Source organism: Elaeis guineensis, chromosome 9 (assembly GCF_000442705.2).
Source record: "Elaeis guineensis isolate ETL-2024a chromosome 9, EG11, whole genome shotgun sequence".
NCBI classification, from domain to species: Eukaryota; Viridiplantae; Streptophyta; class Magnoliopsida; order Arecales; family Arecaceae; genus Elaeis; species Elaeis guineensis.
The window spans coordinates 87,941,345-87,960,798 of NC_026001.2; the positions used below are offsets into that span (position 1 = coordinate 87,941,345).

General features: G+C 34.0%; 1 protein-coding gene and 1 non-coding gene across 3 annotated transcripts; one reads left to right on the forward strand and one right to left on the reverse strand.

Annotated features, from left to right (window-relative positions):
* The first annotated feature begins 581 nt into the window (after positions 1–581).
* Positions 582–688, forward strand: LOC140851847 (small nucleolar RNA R71). The gene has a single exon (XR_012134604.1). It is a non-coding gene; the product is annotated as a small nucleolar RNA R71 (small nucleolar RNA).
* A 7,264-nt stretch (positions 689–7,952) lies between these two features.
* On the reverse strand, positions 7,953–11,897 carry LOC105051182 (norbelladine 4'-O-methyltransferase). Of its 2 annotated transcripts, none has more exons than XM_073243463.1 (5): positions 11,767–11,897; positions 11,591–11,670; positions 9,709–9,853; positions 9,242–9,373; positions 7,953–8,285 (listed from the first exon to the last, which is right to left on the reverse strand). In XM_073243463.1, exons 1-5 carry the CDS (start codon positions 11,830–11,832, stop codon positions 8,085–8,087), a joined length of 624 nt encoding a protein of 207 aa, XP_073099564.1. In that variant the 5' UTR covers positions 11,833–11,897; the 3' UTR covers positions 7,953–8,084. The 2 variants fall into 2 exon arrangements, with proteins under 2 accessions (XP_073099564.1, XP_019708342.1); XM_019852783.3 differs by having other exon boundaries at positions 7,953–8,378.
* Positions 11,898–19,454: the final 7,557 nt, after the last annotated feature.

Sequence of the window (19,454 nt, forward strand, 5' to 3'; positions counted from 1 at the left end):
AGAAAAAATTTAGGTCTGAGCCTGAGTCTGTTGGGGTCTCCAAGAAAAATTAGGATGGTTTCTCCAATCTTAGTTATATGCATTTAAGAATGGGTCATTGATAGGATTAGAATAACCTTGGCAGCTTGAACTTGTTCTTGAATGAAAGGTGGAAACTGTGTAGTCGTGGGATATTCGCTCACATGATGGGCTGGACTAGCACAGATAGAACAAATCTCCTGATAATTAGGTGGTCGTGTGTATTGTGTAGGAGATTGTTAACCTAATGCTAGGAACTGATCAAATTTCTGAGCAAGAAGGTCGACTTTATCTAATCTTTAGACTATTAGGTTCAGATCAGTCTTAGGACTAGAGTCTGTTTGCTTGATCTCAAAAATTTCTGCCCGCTTTTGGTGGGGATTGATCTTTCGTAGGAGGATAATGAAGCATGATTGATTAAATTTTTGCTCAAAGTTTCAAATAAAGTGTAGGCTTCATCCTCACTTTTACTCATGAATGCACCCCTATAAGATGTATCTACCATCTGTCTGTATTGGTCACCTAAATCCTCATAAAAAGCTTGAATAATTTGCCACTTAGATAGACCATGGTGTGGGCATTTTCTAAGAAGTTCCTTAAGTCTCTCCCATGATTCATGAATTTGTTCTCCTGGAAGCTGAGCAAATCCAGTGATGGCTCGCCTCATGGTGTTGGTTCGACCTATGGGATAGAATTTCTTAAAAACTTATACTACATTTCAGCCTAAGTTTGGATTGGTCTTCCTATTTTGCCAAGCCAGTACTTGACTTTGTCTTTAAGTGAGAAGAAAATAAGGTCAATCTAAGTGCATCATCAGTAAAATTTTAAATTTTCACCATGGAATAAATTTCTAAGAACTTATCCAAATACTTGTAAGGATCTTTATTAGTATTCCCATAGAAAGACGGGAGCATCTGGATTGTGGTCGACTGAATCTCATAGTGGCTTGCAGGGATATCAGGTAAGTGGATATAAGTCAATGGATTATAGGTGGAAGGAATAAAATATTCCTTCATCTGCCTAGGTGGTTCTCTAGGATCTCCAGCCATCTGATTTTCAGGTTTAATATGAATCAATCGTTCAATCTCAAGATTAGGTTCAACTAGGTTATGATAGAGAGATCTTCTATCTTGCATATACCAGTGCAAACCCTAATGTATGATTCAAGTTTTGTTTTTGTTTTATTTTTTTTTTAAGAGAAAAAGGAGAGAGAAGAAAGAAAAAGCCCTAGACCTAGATACATAAGGTGGGAAGAATTAGTTGTGGTTAAGTGTTAATTGCAATCAAATTAGCAAACAGTTAAACCTAGACACCTACGGGTTTCTTAGACCTAACAGTTTGATGTAAAGTGGCTTAGTCTAGATACAAATTGAGTTTGTTCTCACTTTCTTCAACTAGCCAGGTAAGAGATGGGGTCATGGGGGTCCCCCCATTGCTTGCCTTAGACACCAATTGAATTGGCCAGGTAAGCTAACATAATTAATTAAATAATCACAAATCACTTAGGCTGAGCCTTTATAATCTCTAGCCTTAGATGCTAGTTTTAGGAGTGAGTCTGGACTTACTTTGCACTTGACTTGACCACAATACTCAGAACTGAACTCGATTAATACTAGGAGCCAATGTCTACTTGATTTTAGTTAGGCTAGGGTTAATGTGGGATGCTGGTTGGTTTTTTTGGACCAAAAAAGGGTAATAAAATCTCCACCTTATCTTGTTATGGGTGTTGCCCTTAAATTGATTTGAGATGAATATGCACAACCAATTTCAAACAAGGGGTTCTATACAACTAAATTAGATGCATGAAACTAAAAAACTTGAAAGCTTACCTTGTCTCCAGCGATCACCAAAAATAAATCTACAATGATGAATGCTCCTAAAAATTAAGTTTCTACTCTTATCATGCAATTTTTATAAGGTTTATGTGGATGAATTTTAGGTTAATTAAAAAAATAGTAATTAATACTAAAAAAATAGTTAAAGCTAGGGTTAGGATTGATCTCACCAACTTGAAAGCTTTCTATCTCTCTTTTTTTTTTGAATTTTTGAATTATTTTTGCAAAAATATAAAAAAAGTTAATAAGCAATAGTCACAAAATAATTAAAGAAATCAAATATTAAAATTGATGTCTTCTCCGACAACGACGTCAAAAATTTGATACGATCGCGATGCTGTCGTTAGGACACCGTGATTATCAATCAAATTCTAATTTCAATAAAAATTAAAAATATGTAGAAAGTAGTGAGTTTGGTTGAATCTACAGAGAAGGTAGAATTTTGATTTGAAATCTTTGATTTTATAAAAAAAAAAAATTTTAAGAAAGCAATTTAAGTCAGAAAATAAAAATTAAAAGTACGAAAAATAAATCAGATACTGAGATCTACTAACTAGATCCTAGCATCTATTTACAATAAAAATAATAATTAAAATTTAAAAAGTATAAAAATAAATTGGTACTAAGATCTACTAATTAGATCCTAGCATCTACGTGCAAAAAATAAAAGAAGAAATTTAAAATATAAAAAATAAATTTTGTATTAATTGAAATTAAAATTCAAGTAAAAAATTTAAAAGAATAATAAAATAAAATAAAAATAAAATGTAATAAGATCTGAAGTTGATCAGTCAAGTCTCGTTGAAAAGATGGTTGATGACCTCTTCATCTTCCGTCGTACTCCGTAGAGCGAATCGACTTCTCTCCTTCTTTTTCTTAGATCCTAAAGCTATTTAATTTTTTCTCTATTTTTTTCTATACTTTTACTCAATTTTTCTGCTTACAAAGCTTATTCCCAGACCTCCTATTTATAGATGAATTTTTCATAATTTTTTGGTAGGAAAAGGAGTACTAAAACCCTTAGAAATCATATTAATCTCTTAGGAATATTTCTGGTCGTCGGATCTAGATTGGACCACTTAGATCTGCCCAAAAATCATCCTTTTACTCCTTATCAGGTCGGATCAAATGTCAGCCGTTGGATCGTGTTCAGATGAAGTTCTGGCCATCGAATCGTGCAATTTAAATCCTTAACACAGTCGGGAGCGTTCTTAGCCATCCGATCACTTGATGGATCGCTTATGAGCCGTCGGATCGCGCAAAACCCCTCTCTCGCTGTGAGCCACGCCTGTAGACCGCGTGAAATTTTTGTGGACGCGTCCTGACTCTGTGGACCAACCGACCGGTCCACTGTGCACGGAGATAATATTTTTATTTTTTAAGGTATTTTGGCTCTGTTTTCGCTTCGATTTTTTCCTAAAAAATAGAAAAAAATATGCATTAAATTTTTAAAATTTTTTATCATTTTGATATTTAAATTATTCAATTAAATTAATATTTATTTTTTTATAAATATATCTAATTTTATATTTTTTTTAAAATCACTTATTTTTTAAGAAAATTCAATAAATTCATGAAATTAGGATTTTTAAGAAGATGTTAGCACCATAAATTATCAAAAATATCTACAATAAATATAAAAATATACCACTTATCAAAAGTCCAGCGAGTAGCAGTGGCTATCGGATCAGGTTAGATGTGGGTCAGGTCAGAAAAGTTCAAAATTGGACTCGACTTATTTAATAAATAGGTCAGATTTTGAAATTCAAACTTACTCTATTTAATAAATAGATTATCTGATTAGACCTATTTAACCTATTCATTAAATAGGTAAAGTGTTTACCTAATCACATCTAACCCAGTTAAAAAAAAAAAGAAAAGTAGAGAGGAAAATTATCAGAGAAGGATCTTCTGTTGCAGCGATCCCCATGGCTTCCCAGGGGTCTTCTGCTCCAGTGACTGCATGTCACCCTAGCCCTCGATGACCCTCCATTAGGTCCCACAACCTCTCCAACTATCTTAACTCTGCTCTTAGCCACCTCGCAGCCCTCACTAAGCTCTCCTTCATCCTGGACTACATCATGAGCTCTATCCTAGACTCTCTCTTCCTTTGCTCTGACCTCTCATATAGTGGAAGAGATGCTTTGCCAGGTCGGACCTCACCGATGATCCCTGTGGCTTTCTGGGGGTCTTCTACTCTGGTGACCATGTCATCATCCTGACCCTCAGTGATCCCGACATCGGGTCCCCTGACTTCTCCAGCCACCTTGACCCTACTCTTGACCACCTCTCCACCCTCGTTGAGTTCTCCCTCATCTCCAGTCGCTTCAATGACTCCATCCCAACTCCCTCTCCTTCTGCTCTAATCTCCACTTCATCATCTTTAGTAAGAACTTCCTCTCTAGCAGCTCGGCCCCATCCTTGACTACTTTGATTCTCTCCGATGCTTTCAGACTCTTGATTGTAGCTACAACCAGCTCTTCAGCTCCATCTTCACCATCCCTGATATCGAACAGCCTCTCAAGCTCTCTCTAGCTAGATCCCAGTGTTGCCACCGACCCTCCAGTATCTCTCAAAACCCTAATACAAAAAATAAAGAATGAGATTACAAGAGAGAGGGACCGAAGACTCTCAAAAACTTTGGATTAAAGTCACAACAGTTGTGACTCCCGAGTAGCAGACCATGTATGCATGTATATTCATGTTGATTTCAAATTTCGAATGGGATTCCAAAGTGTGATAGGCTTTAGGTATGATGGTGTTTAGACAAGCTTTAGAGGGGCTTTTTATTGTTTATTTTAGATAGATACCTAATCTAGCCCGACCCATTTAATAAACTGGTTAAACAGATCAGAAAATAAAAATCTAAATTCAATCCGAATAATCAAATAGGTTAAATGGATTGATCCATTTATAACATGAACCCATTTAGGCCAAATCCAAATCTGCTTAAGATGAGTCAAACGTAGGTTGGATTGGCGGATCTGATCATATTTTGCTAGCCCTATCATGAGCCACCATCAATATTTTATTGGAGTTAGGATAACTATCTCCATTCTTTCACCCCTCCCTTTTCTAGTCCTAATGCCATTGTTTATAGCTGAACTAGTGTAGGATAACCGTTGGAATCCATGAATTCAACCTACCCCAATTTTGGTGTTATCTCTCCCTTGTTCCAGTGCTCTTCCACCTAATCCTCCATGATTTGAGGCCATGGTCCTTGCCAAACTTCTAGTCGAGCTCTCGACGACCATAATAGAGCTTTGCTGTTGGTCGATGAGCTCTAGTTTCTTTGATTTTGGCCGACCCAGGTGTTGGTTCCTATTTTTTCTTTTCTCCACTACTGGTAGTTGTGGTCGATGTAGCCATTAAGGTCTTCATCAGAGGCCGTGCATGGGCAAATGTAAATCGTTGTCATTGGCCACCTTGAGGTTCCTTCAGCTAGTTCATAACAAGGTTGCCCTTCTCCTATTTTGCCAAAGAAAAGAAGAAAATGAAAAAAGCAAAAGAAAATAAAAAAGAGAGAGAAATAACATGATTTGGTATTGTTCTATTTCTCCACCTTTAATGGCATATCGGTTGTGATCTCAAGCGCTACCACCCACCACCTATTATCAATCCTCCAGCTACCATCTATAGCCACCTCAAGACATCTCTTCCTTTGACTTCCAATTGATCCCTGCTTTGGCCTTCTTTATTTAGTGCTCCACCATCAGCAATCGGCCTAATTCCACCATCCATGATGGTTGCCAAGCCTAGCCTTCAATCACCATCATTAGGCATCTAACACACTTTTTCTCTCTAGCTTTTTCATTCTTATTTTGTCTCTCATTCTTTCTCTCTTCTAAGACTTTTCTTTCTCTAGATTGTAGCTGACCCCAAAGAATCTCTTTCTTGCAACTCGTATTTTCTTAATAGAGGGTTCTAACTTATAGCTATTGGGTAGTGGGCCAGCTTCCATCTTGGCCTTTGTTCCTACTAGATTTAAACATCCTCAATTATGATGACCGATCTGTATTCTAGCTCGACCTTTAATGAGACAAATTTACCCAAATTGATTGATTTGTGCCTTGGCCTCTACCACCAACGTATCCTTGATCTATCTTGATTCAAGCATGAATCCACACTCTAGTTATACCCCTAGTTGGGTTATTCCACTCACCACATTTGGATTCAGAGTTTCTTGTCTATCCAGCTTCTAAGAAGTTGATTGTAAAATTAATTAAATTTCAATGATCTTAAATAAGTTTATCTGGTCTATTGGATTGAAGTGTGGATTGATAAATACTATATTTGGTTTGTCGTTGATAGAGATAATCTAATACTTCATAGTATTTTTCCTTCAAAATTTATTAGAATAAATGATCTTGGAAAATTATAATTAGTTTATTAAATTTATTTTATGATGTATGCTTTATGTTTAATAAAATGGGTCAAGCATATTATTGTTACTATTCTAATTATTTTGTTTTGCAAATGAAATGAGAATATAGTATGTATTTGGTATGTTAGTAAATAAGTTATTTTTTAACATAAGATCTACTTTGAGCATTAGATTTGGAAAGTTTAACCGGGTGATCTATGAAATTGAATTTATATATATTCTTAATCAGTCATTTCAGATGTAGCTATGATTAGAATACCACTTGCATACTATTGTAAATGTAAGTGATGCTTCACTTACTTGACCAAACATCATATAGAATGAAGTAGTAATTAAGACTTCGTATCTTTTCATCTTTTAGAAAGTGTGAGCCTAAACAGAGCATAATAGAAGAAGGATTCATGTAGTCTACCCAAACTAGTCACAATTTTTAGTATGCCTTTCTTGTAGCTGGCATTAGGAAGGCATAAATTGTTATCATACTTGTTGAAGCTCCAAAGAGCAGAGCTAATAAGAGGTTAGGGTGGTTTTCTCAAAGAGATAAAAAAATGAGCAACATTAAAATTGTTGCATTATGACTTCAATATCTATTAAAATTGTTCGTCTATATGCACCAGCAGCATTTGTCTTTTGACGAAAACTTTGTACTATCACTCAGGAGTAGCAACATAGTTGTTACATTATTTAACAAATTATTCCATCTCTCACCCTCAAAAAAAATGTATTTTGTGTCTTTGCTTCATGAAGATCATCTACATTATAATGGTGTGCCCTGCATCTATAGAAACAAGAGTGGGATTCAAAAAAAAAAAAAAGAAGAGAGTAAACTTTCTTTTTATTTTCAAAAAAACACTGTTTGCTGTCAAGGTGGCAGTTTTGAGTAATTTAAGGCGCAACGTTTTATAAAATAATACTTCAAATAGACAACCATTAGGTATGTGGTGTAATTACATTATTTCTTAACAGTGGAATAATTTAATTCTTTAGACGTTAAGTCTTTATGTGTCATACTTGCAGTGCAAATAAGTGGCATGTTTTATGATTATTAATGTCATCATTCAATTTAGAATGTGATTATTATTGAATAGAGTTAAATAGCAATTTTTAAACCAAGTAATTTATGAATTCCTATTTTTCCTAAGAAGGCCAAGGCCTACATTTCCATGAAAAGCACAATATTGCACCCGATTGCTACAAGTTATAACCACTGAGACTTTCTACCTAGTTCCACAAGCGCATCAACCGATTGTGTGACTATAAACATATCTACCTATATGCATGAATCGGTTCATAGAAATCTACAAGCAACCACACAAAACTTGCACGTATTCATTTTGTATGCAGATATACTTCACATAAATAGCCCTCTCCTTAGGCTCTTAAGATGGGAACGTACCCATGCAATTGCCACCAAATCTTTTTCAAAAGATGCAATTCCTATCAGTCTCTAAGATAAATCATTTTGGCTTTTATTCTTTTGTGCATCAACATACATTCTTTATATATATATATATATATATATATATATATATATATATATATATATATATATATATATATATAACAACACTGTCAACACACACACACACACACACATTATACTTGATTTCTACATTCTTTTTTGGACATAAAAACAGCAGCATTATCTAATTAAAGATTAGTGTAGACAAAAATGATCTGCTTCATCCCCAACATATGCAAGAAAGAGGCACTTTTTAATTGGACGAAAATTTATTAAATCCAGGTAAACACCAAGGATTCTCGAGGAGAACAATATCTATATAGTTCGGTGTCTTATTTCGATACATAAAGAGTATGCATAAAAAGACGTGATCAAATCTACGCAGTCAAACAATGCGTCTACAGATCGTAAGTCCATCACCAATACAAACTTGTGATATCTCGATACGGGAATCAGCCGCCAAGAAATTATTAAACTTCACTTGATGGTTTCGAACTTCAATGAACTCCTCAGGGTCGGATGGATCCACCGGAACAGCCACACTACCAGACCAAAGTGTATTATCATATGCAATAACACCTCCAACCTTCACAAGTTTTAGCAAACATTCATGGTATTCCCCATAATTTAACTTGTCAGCATCCACAAATGCAAAATCAAAGAGGTCATCTTCCTTTATCTGCAATTATCCGGAAAGTTATATAATCACAATAATCCATCATAAATTCTCTTGGGTAACAATAGTTTAGCCATACGATAACTTAGTTTTAGCATTAAAATATGGTTTTCCTTTTTTGCATAGACACAAATATTAGGTTATTAATTTGAAAGATTCAAAGACAAAAGCATCCACAAGAGAAGGTTTAAGCAATATTTTGTTTTACTTAGTAGTGCTAAAGTAATATAGATGGTTTTAGAGTAACTTGACAATGCACTCCAATAAACCATGCTCTAATGAAATAGAAAATACTCTTTGAACAATCATTTTGCATCATTAAGCATCAAGTGAATTCCTAACTAAGGTCCTCTAGATAGATAAGAGGTATATAATTGGAGTATAAAATAGTTATACACTTTCCAATGACGGATATATATAGAATCTTTAACTAATCTATCTAACTATTCCAAAAATTCTGCATTATATAGAGAGGTTCCCTTCACATGAATTTGCATGTCATGTAAACCAAAGGGAAGAAGCTAGAAGTTATTTCATAGTTGTCGAGTGCACAGCGAAAGTGATTCAATAGATATGATAAGTATGTAATATGCATCTTCATGAGTACAAATCATCATATTTACTAAATTTCACTTAATATAACACTTATCTGTGCATCAATTTTAAGTTTTTTGTCCTCCAATCATGCAACAACTTCACAATTAACAGCTATGTGGGTTAACCTATATTTGGCTTATTTTTGAATAGTTAAAACATATATAGTCTTGCCTAAATTGTTACTAACAATACTCAAACTATAAAGGAAATTAATTTGAACCAAGAAAGGTAATATACTTAATTATAGTTGACATATGGTGAAAGCTTACCTCTTGAATCATTTTATCAAGAAAAGGGATTGCTGCTGCTTCAATGAAATTAATCTTGTTTTCAACTCCTGCTCTTTGAATAAATGGCAGCCCTATCTCATAGTATGATTTTTCAATATCGATTGCCAGTATCTACAAAGTACGGATAAGAAGGACAAGAGGTCATGTCATAATTTTATAGCTCAATGTTTTGAAATAAATTCACAACAAACTAAGATTAAACCTTGATTTTTCATCCATGATCGTGAATTGGGCTGATATTATGTGAAAACTTATCAAAGGCATAAACTTTATAAACAAATTTTAAAACACTAATTAAATGCAAAATAAACCTAATATATCATGCTTGTCCTCACCAATTAGGTAATCAAACTGCTACTGAAGACAAACCAATGATAAGAGAGAAGCGTTAGTGTAATGTCGAAAAGAAATAGGATGTCAGGGAAAGCAGAAAGAGGTTGAAGCACCTGTCCCTCTTCTGGTAATGCCAATGCTGTGGTAAGGAGTGAATAACCTGTGTACACTCCAATCTCTATTGTCTTCTTTGCATTTATGAGCTTTAGAAGCATGGAGAGAAGCTGGCCTTCCTCAGCAGGCATGCTCATTAAACCCCTGTTGTAATAAGAAATTTAAAAAAACAACTCTAAAAACTAATTATAGTCACCTTAGAAACTTTAAGCATCAATAATGCATAATTTGTCAAAGATTGCAATGTTCCATATGCTTTTGGGTCGCTACATTACTTTGGGGTGAGGAAATTATTACCAATAAACAAAAGATCCGATATTCAAGATTGAGGATCCTACTTAGATGAAATAATGTTTGATGATGGGTGGCTAATCTCAAATTAATATGGTATTCTTAGCCTATTGTAAAGATTTGCCGGCAACATCAAATATCTATGATCTAACAAAAGAAAATATTTCGACTTTTGTTTTGGAAAAGAAGGGAAAGAAACCTATTAAATTCCTTGACATTATATATAAAAACCAAAAAATACACTAGGAACTTTGGTGTCTCCCAAGGGAGATTACCAATGTACAACACCATCTCTTAAAAGTTTGATCCTTATCTCTTTCGTGCATATAATCTTCTCTTCACTTTGATGGAACCAATATCTCCATGAAATGAACATTGCTTGGATCAATTTTGATGGTTTTAGCAATATTACATTACCATTACAATTGTTTGATGGTTCCAATTTTGCTTTATTTGATAACAACACTTTCCTATTTACCAACCTTTCTTCCATATATTCTATTCCTTCTCCCTAGCCACACAAGCATCTTAGGCTTTTCAAGAATGGCATTGTTTTAAAGAGTAGACATGAGCATGCTAATTATGCATCTTTTTTCTAGAAATATATAAGAAGATCTTAAAGAGGAAACCATAAAATCTTTCAGCATCATTTAGAAGTAGCTTTGTCAGGAAGGGTTGGACATTCTCCATGGAGGAATCAATCAAATTCTTCAAGTGGTCCAAAAAAGATAACGCAATTTGAATGTTCCAAGATCCTTCAATATATGCTATACCTTTGCAGCCTTTACATGCTAATTCCAGCAACTAGCAAAGGGGCCAAGAGTATAGTCCTTTAATAAAAATATGCCCCAGCCACCTACCAATCCCTGCCCTCTACTCATTATTCTATATAGAGTTAAATCTCACTTTGTAATCCTCACTTTGAAAGGTCATTTGTTTAGTCTGACATCAATTGTGCACTAGCAAAACCTTGAGTTTTTATACAGAATCAAAAAATCAAATAATACATTCTAGCTAGCCTTTTTAAATATTTTAGGATTCACACACACACATGCACACATGCACGTGCAAGTGACAAGCAAGCAAACAATGATTTAGGTGATGGAGGCGAAGGACCGGAGATATTTAGTGTTTGGCATGCAGAGCTCAGTCGGCAAGTAGTGGTTCCACCAATGGTGATGGTGGTCAAGCAGGTGGCCGGCGGCAAACAATGGCTTCAATGGTCTACTTGGGAGATGAAAGGAAGGCTTGTCATGGCCGGCAGGGTAGATACCTTATGGAAACGTATGGAGATGTTGTTCTCACGAGTCTCAATGTGGGACCAAGCAGGTGGAGCCAGCTGTGAGGAATCAGAATGTTTGGAATTTGGGAAAAATTCTAATTTAGGTTGTAAACCATTAGCCAATAACCATTTAATGGTTGTAATTATAGACTTAAAATTCTAATTAGCAGGTGAAGCCAGTTGTGACCAGTAATCATTTAATGGTCTATGATTTAGCCACTATAATTGTGTGCATCTTATGATACCATGCCTGAAGCAAGACGTGGGAAAAATTGCTATAGTGGGGTTTAATTAGAGTTAGAACTTGCCACTTGTGTTTCATGGTCACCTCTCTCAATCCCTGAAGTTGCTCATGCTCTCGTGGGTAAACACTTGTCTCCAGTATATACTACAAAGCAGAAAATGGTTAGTTGGAAGAGAAGAAAAGCTCCAAATAATTAGAGAATTATATCCAAGGAGAAGGAGAGGAGGAAAAAGAACTAACCCTCTTAAGGGCTTCACTTTGCAGGAGGTTCTTGCTTGCTGGAGCATTGCTTCCCGGGTTGGTCATTTTGGACTCCTTACAAGAGATCACTAAATGGGAATGCAAGGAGATTGATTGCTCCTTAGGTCCCCTCTACTTCCTCTATTTATAATCTCTAGGTGTTGGGATGTGAAATGATCTAGATCACAACAAGATTTAAAAATAGGAGACCTGCTCTATGTTAGGAATATGTTACGTTCATCCATACCAACTCCAAAAGGCTCACTTAAATCTATGAAAAGACACAAAAGAAAATGCTGCCCTGCTTCCAAAAGGCTCGTTAGGTTAAGGATAATTTGATATGAAAAAATAAATTTTATATCAGGTTATCATATTTGATATAAAAATAAATAAATAAATAATAAATTTTATTGAAAAAAATAAAATTATAAAAATGGATGAGAGAGGTGATAAACTAATTGATAGATTTTATATTTGTCTTTCCAAAAAAGAAGATAAAAAAAATACTATCATGAAGACGGTATTTATTTACCCGTACTATATTATTAAGTAAAGATAATACAAAATTATCATTTCTTAACAAAAAATATCCTCACTTATATTAGATTATATTATATTAAGTATATTATATAATTAACACATTAATAAATACTTAACAAATATTTATTAATTATCAATAAATCTAATATCAAATTTATTAATATTTAATATATTTATTTATATAACAAAGCATGCTAACATTTATTTATAATAAGAAATATATTTTTTATTATTTTTTATTATTTTAAAAATATTTATTAACTTATTTAAGTATATTTTAATATTCAAAATAATCAATATTGACAATATTTATAGGAGTGGGCCACAAATGGCCAACAAATGGTTTTGAAAAAAATATAATTACTTGAATTTTTTATTCTAAAATATTGTTAAAAATTTAATAATATTTCTTTACGAGATTATCTCTAATTAAATATAATAATTTTTTAAAAAATAATTTTTTTATCAATCAAATATTATAATTATTTTTTAAATTATTTTTTTAAATAAATAACTTTTTGTAATCATCAAATTGTCAGCCATAACCAAACGAATCTTAAAATTTTTATAGCATAAATTTTCAAATTTCTACTTACCACCGTACAATAGGCTGTCCTGATTTCTTTCATTACCGTTCACCGTACAATAAGCTGTCCTGATTTCTTTCATGGCAAATATAGTTTTTTACTTTTTTTTGTTTTGGTAAAATCATGATAATTATGGCTAGTGAAGAGCCCAAGTATAAGTACCATGAAAAAGATAAATTTTTTATACACCACAAACAGTACAAAAAATCCAATACCGTACATATCAACTTATTCGATTGTTTCACTTATTTATTATTTTTAATATATATTTAATATTTATATATTAATTTTTTTATTTAAAAATTTTATATAATTAAAATATTTTTATTTTTTTGTTCATATCATGACATCTTGCATTCAAAAAATTATAATTTTTATGCATAATATGTCATAATATAATACAGAATATCATAATATATATACAGCATATGATAATTTTTTTTAAAAAATAAAAATATTTTTATCATTCAAAATTTTCTAACGAAGAAGTAAAGCTTCAGACGTTAAATATGTATTAAAAAATAATTAAAAAAATATATATCTTTCATATTATGATATCCTAGGTCATCGACATCCTTAATTATAATACACTATAGGATATCATAATTTTTTTAAAAAAATAAAAATATTTTTAATATATAAAATATTTAAATAAAAAAATTGATTAATTGATATTAAATATATATTAAAAAATAATAATTACATAGCTCAATTGGATAAAAGAGCATATTCTATATCGGATTTTTTATGTGGCCCGCCCGTGATCCACCAAAAACAATTTAAGGATACTTATTACTATAATTTGCAACTTTCAAAGCTCACTGTTGACCCACGTCTCCCGCTCTACCGGCCTGCTCGTCCACAATGTCGGCTCCCCAGCATTATAAAAAACACAGGAGCAATTGCCAAGGAAGAAACAATAACTTTATATCCAAGTCATACTTTGTGGGTGTCTCATTTGGGCTCTGAAGGATGGAATTCCATGATATTGACAACTCATGTATGGCATGTGGCCCAACGTTGGTACCAACCACCAAGAGCAAAAATTCAGGCTTTGGTAGCTGGGGTGCCATAATTTTTCTTTTTTTATTTTTAAGATGGTATGCCATTGGGTTTGTTAGCATGTGAGAGAATTTTTCCTCCTTATATATATATTTTTTTTTCTACGCTTCTAGTCTATAATTTTACAATACTTTCAAATGGAAGGCAGATGCTTGGAAGAAAAGACTTCCAAAGCTACACGTTGGCATAAAAAAGACAACAAATTTCTTTCATATTTAATGAAGGTATGCTGTTGTCAAAAACGTCATGTCTCTCTGAAGTTTCTAAAAGGATTGCATGATTGGGGGAAGAAAATTTCGTAAGCAGGCTTATCTTGGAACGACCAAGATCATCCTCATTCTGAAAAGGGGAATCAAAAGATGGTTCTTTGGTGTGTGGAATTATAACTTTTAATCCCGGTGGATTAAAACTTATGTTAAAATTTATTTAATATTAAAATCGCAGCCGATAGAGGCTAAAGTTATAGCCTGGTCTACAGAAGAATCAACCATCCATTTCGCCTTTTGAAAAATAGTAGCCATGCATTCTTCAAAAGGACCACCAGTTCATGCATATTCAAAAAGCAATAAATTATCTATGAATTCAGAATGGAGTGACAAGAATAGTATTGCCATAGCCTAAGCCTTCCATGCACGCACGCATACCTTGGCGCATGGCAACATAATTGATTTTCATGAAAATTAAGAGTTTAAATTATCAAATTATCCTTCGACTTGTGAGTTAGATCTCGAAGCCCAAAATTCTTTTTATTTCGAAGAAGATTAATTAGTCTCAAACCGTAATCGAAGCTCTTTCCCTTCCACCTTCTGGATGTACTAATTATTATGATGGCAGAAGTTGTATGCATTGGGAAGCCCAAAATTTTTCCTGTTTCTTTAAGTCCATGATCATCTCTTGTCAAGTGTGGCTCGGATGGTATTAACTATCTCTCCCCACTCTTGACGAGAGAATAAGAGTTCAATCTGAAGGGGCAAGGCTCCTAGTATTTTTGGCCCACTTGTTATTTCTCCTCATATAAGTCTCAATTCTATAAGTTTAATTTAGGCAATCCATTGAATAGAACAATGAAATTAAATTCTTAAAAGAAACTAAAATTTTTGAAAGAAAATTAAATTTAACATAAACTATATTACATAATTGAAACTAATTTTAAATTGATAAATTTTATATAATTATTTTTTATAAATAATTATTTACTTTATTACCTGATGTAATTTAGTTAAAATGATCATTGCGGACTAGATTGTTTAGTTAATTATCTCTTATTTTATTATTTTTATAAATCTTGAGAAACTAAGATGACTTGAGATTATGTATGAAGAGAGTGATTAAAAACAAAACTTTTATATTTTTATTTTAAATTAAAAATCTTATTAAATTTGATGTAAGATCTATTAAATTTATTGAATTTATTGAGATATTAAAATTAAAATTTAGATTGTTATATTTTATACTTAAATTATTGATTAATTATTCTGTTATTATTTTATGATAGCTTGATAAGACGTCTTGCATGCTTGTAAGAAGAGTTTTCTATGAGTATGTGGTAATTGCCATAATCTCTAGACTTACGATCTCGGATTGGGGGCATAATATAATTTCTAAAAGTTGGGATGTGAAATGATCTAGATCACAACAAGATATAAAAATAGGAGACCTGCTCTATATTAGGAATATGTTATGTTCATTCATACCCACTCCAAAAGACCCGCTTAAATCTACGAAAAGATACAAAATAAATTGCTGCCCAGCTTCCAAAAGGCTCGTTAGGTTAGAGATAATTTGGCATGAAAAAATAAATTCTATGTCAGATTATCATATTTGGTATGAAATATAAATAAAAAAATGAGAAATAAATAATAGATTCTATTAAAAAAATAAATCCATAAAAGTGGATGAGGGTGGTGATAAACTAATTGATAGGTTTCATATCTACCTTTGTGAAAGAGTAGATAAAAAAAATACTATCATGAAGGTGGTATCTATTAACCCATACTATATTATTGAGTGAAGATAATCTGAAATTATCATTTCTTGACAAAAAATATCCTCACTCATATTAGATTATATTATATTAAGTATATTATATAATTAACACATTAATAAATACTTAACAAATATTTATTAATTATCAATAAATCTAATATCAAATTTATTAATATTTAATTTATTTATTTATATAACAAAGCATGCTAACATTTATTTATAATAAGAAATATATTTTAATATCTACTATTATTTTAAAAATATTTATAAACTCATTTAGGTATATTTTAATATTCAAAATAATCAATATTGATAATATTTATAGGAGTGGCCACAAATGGCCAACAAATGGTTCGAAAAAAATGTAATTACTTGAATTTTTTATTCAAAAATATTGTTGAAATTTTGATAATATTTTTATATTAGATTATCTTCAATCAAATATAATAATTTTTTTAAAATAATTTTTTTATCAATCAAATATAATATTTTTTTATAATTATTTTTTTAAATAAATAATTTATTCAAATTATCAAATTATCTCAGAACCCGACAACCCACGGCCAAATGAATCTTAAAACCTTTATAGCATAATGTTTCAAAATTTCTACTTACTTCACCGTACCATAAGCTGTCCTGCTTAGTTACATGGCAACCATAATTTGTGGAAAGTCCACGTACACATTGCAAGTACCATGAAAAAAAAAAAATCCAAGGACACTAATTACTATAATTTACAACTTTCAAAGCTCACCGTTGACCCACCTCTCCCGTTCTACCGGGCAATCCTTCCAGATTGTCGGCTGGCCCTAAAATTATAGGAAAACATGGTGGCGGTTGCCAAAAAGGAAAAAGAAGAAGGAGGAGGTGAAGGAAGAGGAGGAGGAAAGAAACGAATTCTCTGCGATGTTTAAAAAATACTACAAGATACTGCGGCTGGCTCTAAAATTATAGAAAACATAACGGCGGTTGTCAAAAACAAAAAAAAGAATTCTCTACGATGTTTAAAAAATATTATAAGATACTATATATATTTTGAAGATGTTCATCCAAAAATAAATGATCGTACATAAAAAATAAAAATAAATAAATTTTAAAAATATTTGAATAGCTTAGATAAATATCACATAATCATCCATCTTTTGATGGGCGTCTCCAAACATGCATAACATCTTACGATATTTTTTAAATATTATAAAAAATTTTATTTTAAAAAAAATATTTATTTTATATCTAAGTCATCATTTGTGAGTGTCTCGTTTGGGCACTCAAGGATGAAATTCTATCAGGTTGATGACTCATGTACAGAGTATGTGGCCCAACGTTGCTACCAACCACCAAGGTCAAAAATTCAGGCTTTGGTAGCTAGGTGCCATGATTCTTCCTTTTTTTTTTTTTTTTTAAGCTGGCGTGCCATTTGGTCTGTTAGCATGTGAGAGAATTTTTCCTCATTTTCTGCGCTTTTAGTCTATGACTTTACAATACTTTCAAATGAAAGGCAGAGCCCTCGAAGAAAAGTGAGTTCCAACGGTATAGCCTGTACGTTCTTGGCAGCTTCTAAATGGGCATAAAAAAATCAAGAAATTTCCTTCAAATTCAATGAAGGCATGCTGTTTTCAAAAAGATGTCTCTTTGAAGTTTCTAGAAAGAATTGCATGATTGGCAGGAGTAATCTTGGTGGAAGAAAATTTTGTAAGCAGGCTTACCTTGGAACGACCAAGATCATCGTCATTTTGAAAAGGGGAATCAAAAGATGGTTCTTTGGTGTATGGAATTATAACTTTTAATTCCGATTGATTAAAATTTAGGAGGTATTTAGTTGAAAAGAGTGAATGTTTGAAATCAAAATCGGAATGGATGACTCCCATTCCAACCGTTTGGTTAGAAAGAATCCCATTCCGATTCCGATTTCAATTCTAGAGTGGAATAGAAATGACTCAATTTATATAAAACTCGATCCTTACTCTTCTCTGTGAATTCAAATTTTCATTCTAATTTCAATTTTGATTTCGATTACGAACCAAATGCTTCGAAAGATTTGGTGATTCTAATTTCGATTTCAAGTTATTTCGATTCTAATTTTCATTCCGATTTCAGTTACGAACCAAACATCCTTTTATGTTAAAATTTATTTAATATTAAAATCCCATTCTGTAGAGTCTAAAGCTATAACCCTGGTCTACGAAAGAATCGACCATCCATTTCACCTTTTGAAAAATAATAGCCATGCATTCTTTGAAAGGAACACCTGTTCATACATATTCAAAAAGTGATAAATTATCTATGAATTCGGAATGGAGTGACAAGAATGGTATTGACATCGCCTAAGCTTTCCATGCACACGGGCATACCTTGACGCACGACAACATATTTGTTACGGCCAATCCCCTCATCGCCTGATCGTCGGAAAACGAGCGCCTGCAAAAAGGAAAATCCACACTGACCGGAGGCGGCTCCGGCGGGGGACCCTCCGACGGTCAAGTCAGAGAGGTGGTTGGACAACAGTGAAATAAAGACAGAGAGCTCAATCGAGAGAGAGAGAGAGAGGGGAGCAAGCCTTTGGTTTCAAAGTCGAAAAATGGAGGTCCTCTGCACTGTTGCCCTTCCCGATTTATATAGTGGAGTACGGTATGGCGCCGCCATTAATGGCGCGGATAATTGAGGAATTGTCAACTCACTGTAGACTGTCAGAGTCACCGTAAAAGTGTCATATCACCGTGGGGCTGTCAAATCACTAGGGTTGACAATGCCCTAGGTGGGATAATGCCCCTAGGTGGCAGTGCCGCATGTTGCTGTCAGGACTGACAAGTTCTGGCGGCTGTACGGCGATCGGAGGAGTTGACCGACCCTGGGTCGGTGGCCAGCTGTGTGGCATCGGGTGGAGATTCGGGCTCCTCTGTTGGTCAGCGAGTCTTACGTGAGTCGGCCATCAGACTTCCAGGTTCAGTCGGTCGGGAAAAGTATGCCCGACCGACACATCTTCAGTCGGTTGTGGGCCGTTAATTGGACGGTGATGGCGTCCGTCGGTCGGTCGCTCCGACTGTCGGTCGGTCGGTCGGTCCCTCCGGCCGTCGGTCGGTCGGTCGGTCCCTCCGACCGTCGGTCGGTGGGTATTCCCCAATAGTTGCCCCCCTCCACTCCTGAGTCGGACGGTGAGCTGGCCGATGCCTTTATTTGGGCAGCAACCCCGGGCGAAAAGGAGTGGATTCGTCGTATGCCAAATTCCGACCGTACCGCGGGTTGATACGATGTCAGGTGTCTCATGAATGCCGAGCGATTCGCTGGCGTCAGACGTCTAGTCGGTGTCAGATGTCATGTCGGCGTCAGGTGTCACGTCTCATCGTCGTCAGACGTCCCGTCTTGTCATCGTCAGACGTCCCGTCTTGTCGTCGTCAGGAGGTCAGGTGCCGGACGATTCGATGTCAGGCGACCAGATATCCGGCGCCTTCTGGGGAACGCAGATCGTCGCCCAACGCTGATTCTGGGAGCGCAGTGCGCTGTCAGGCGTCCCAT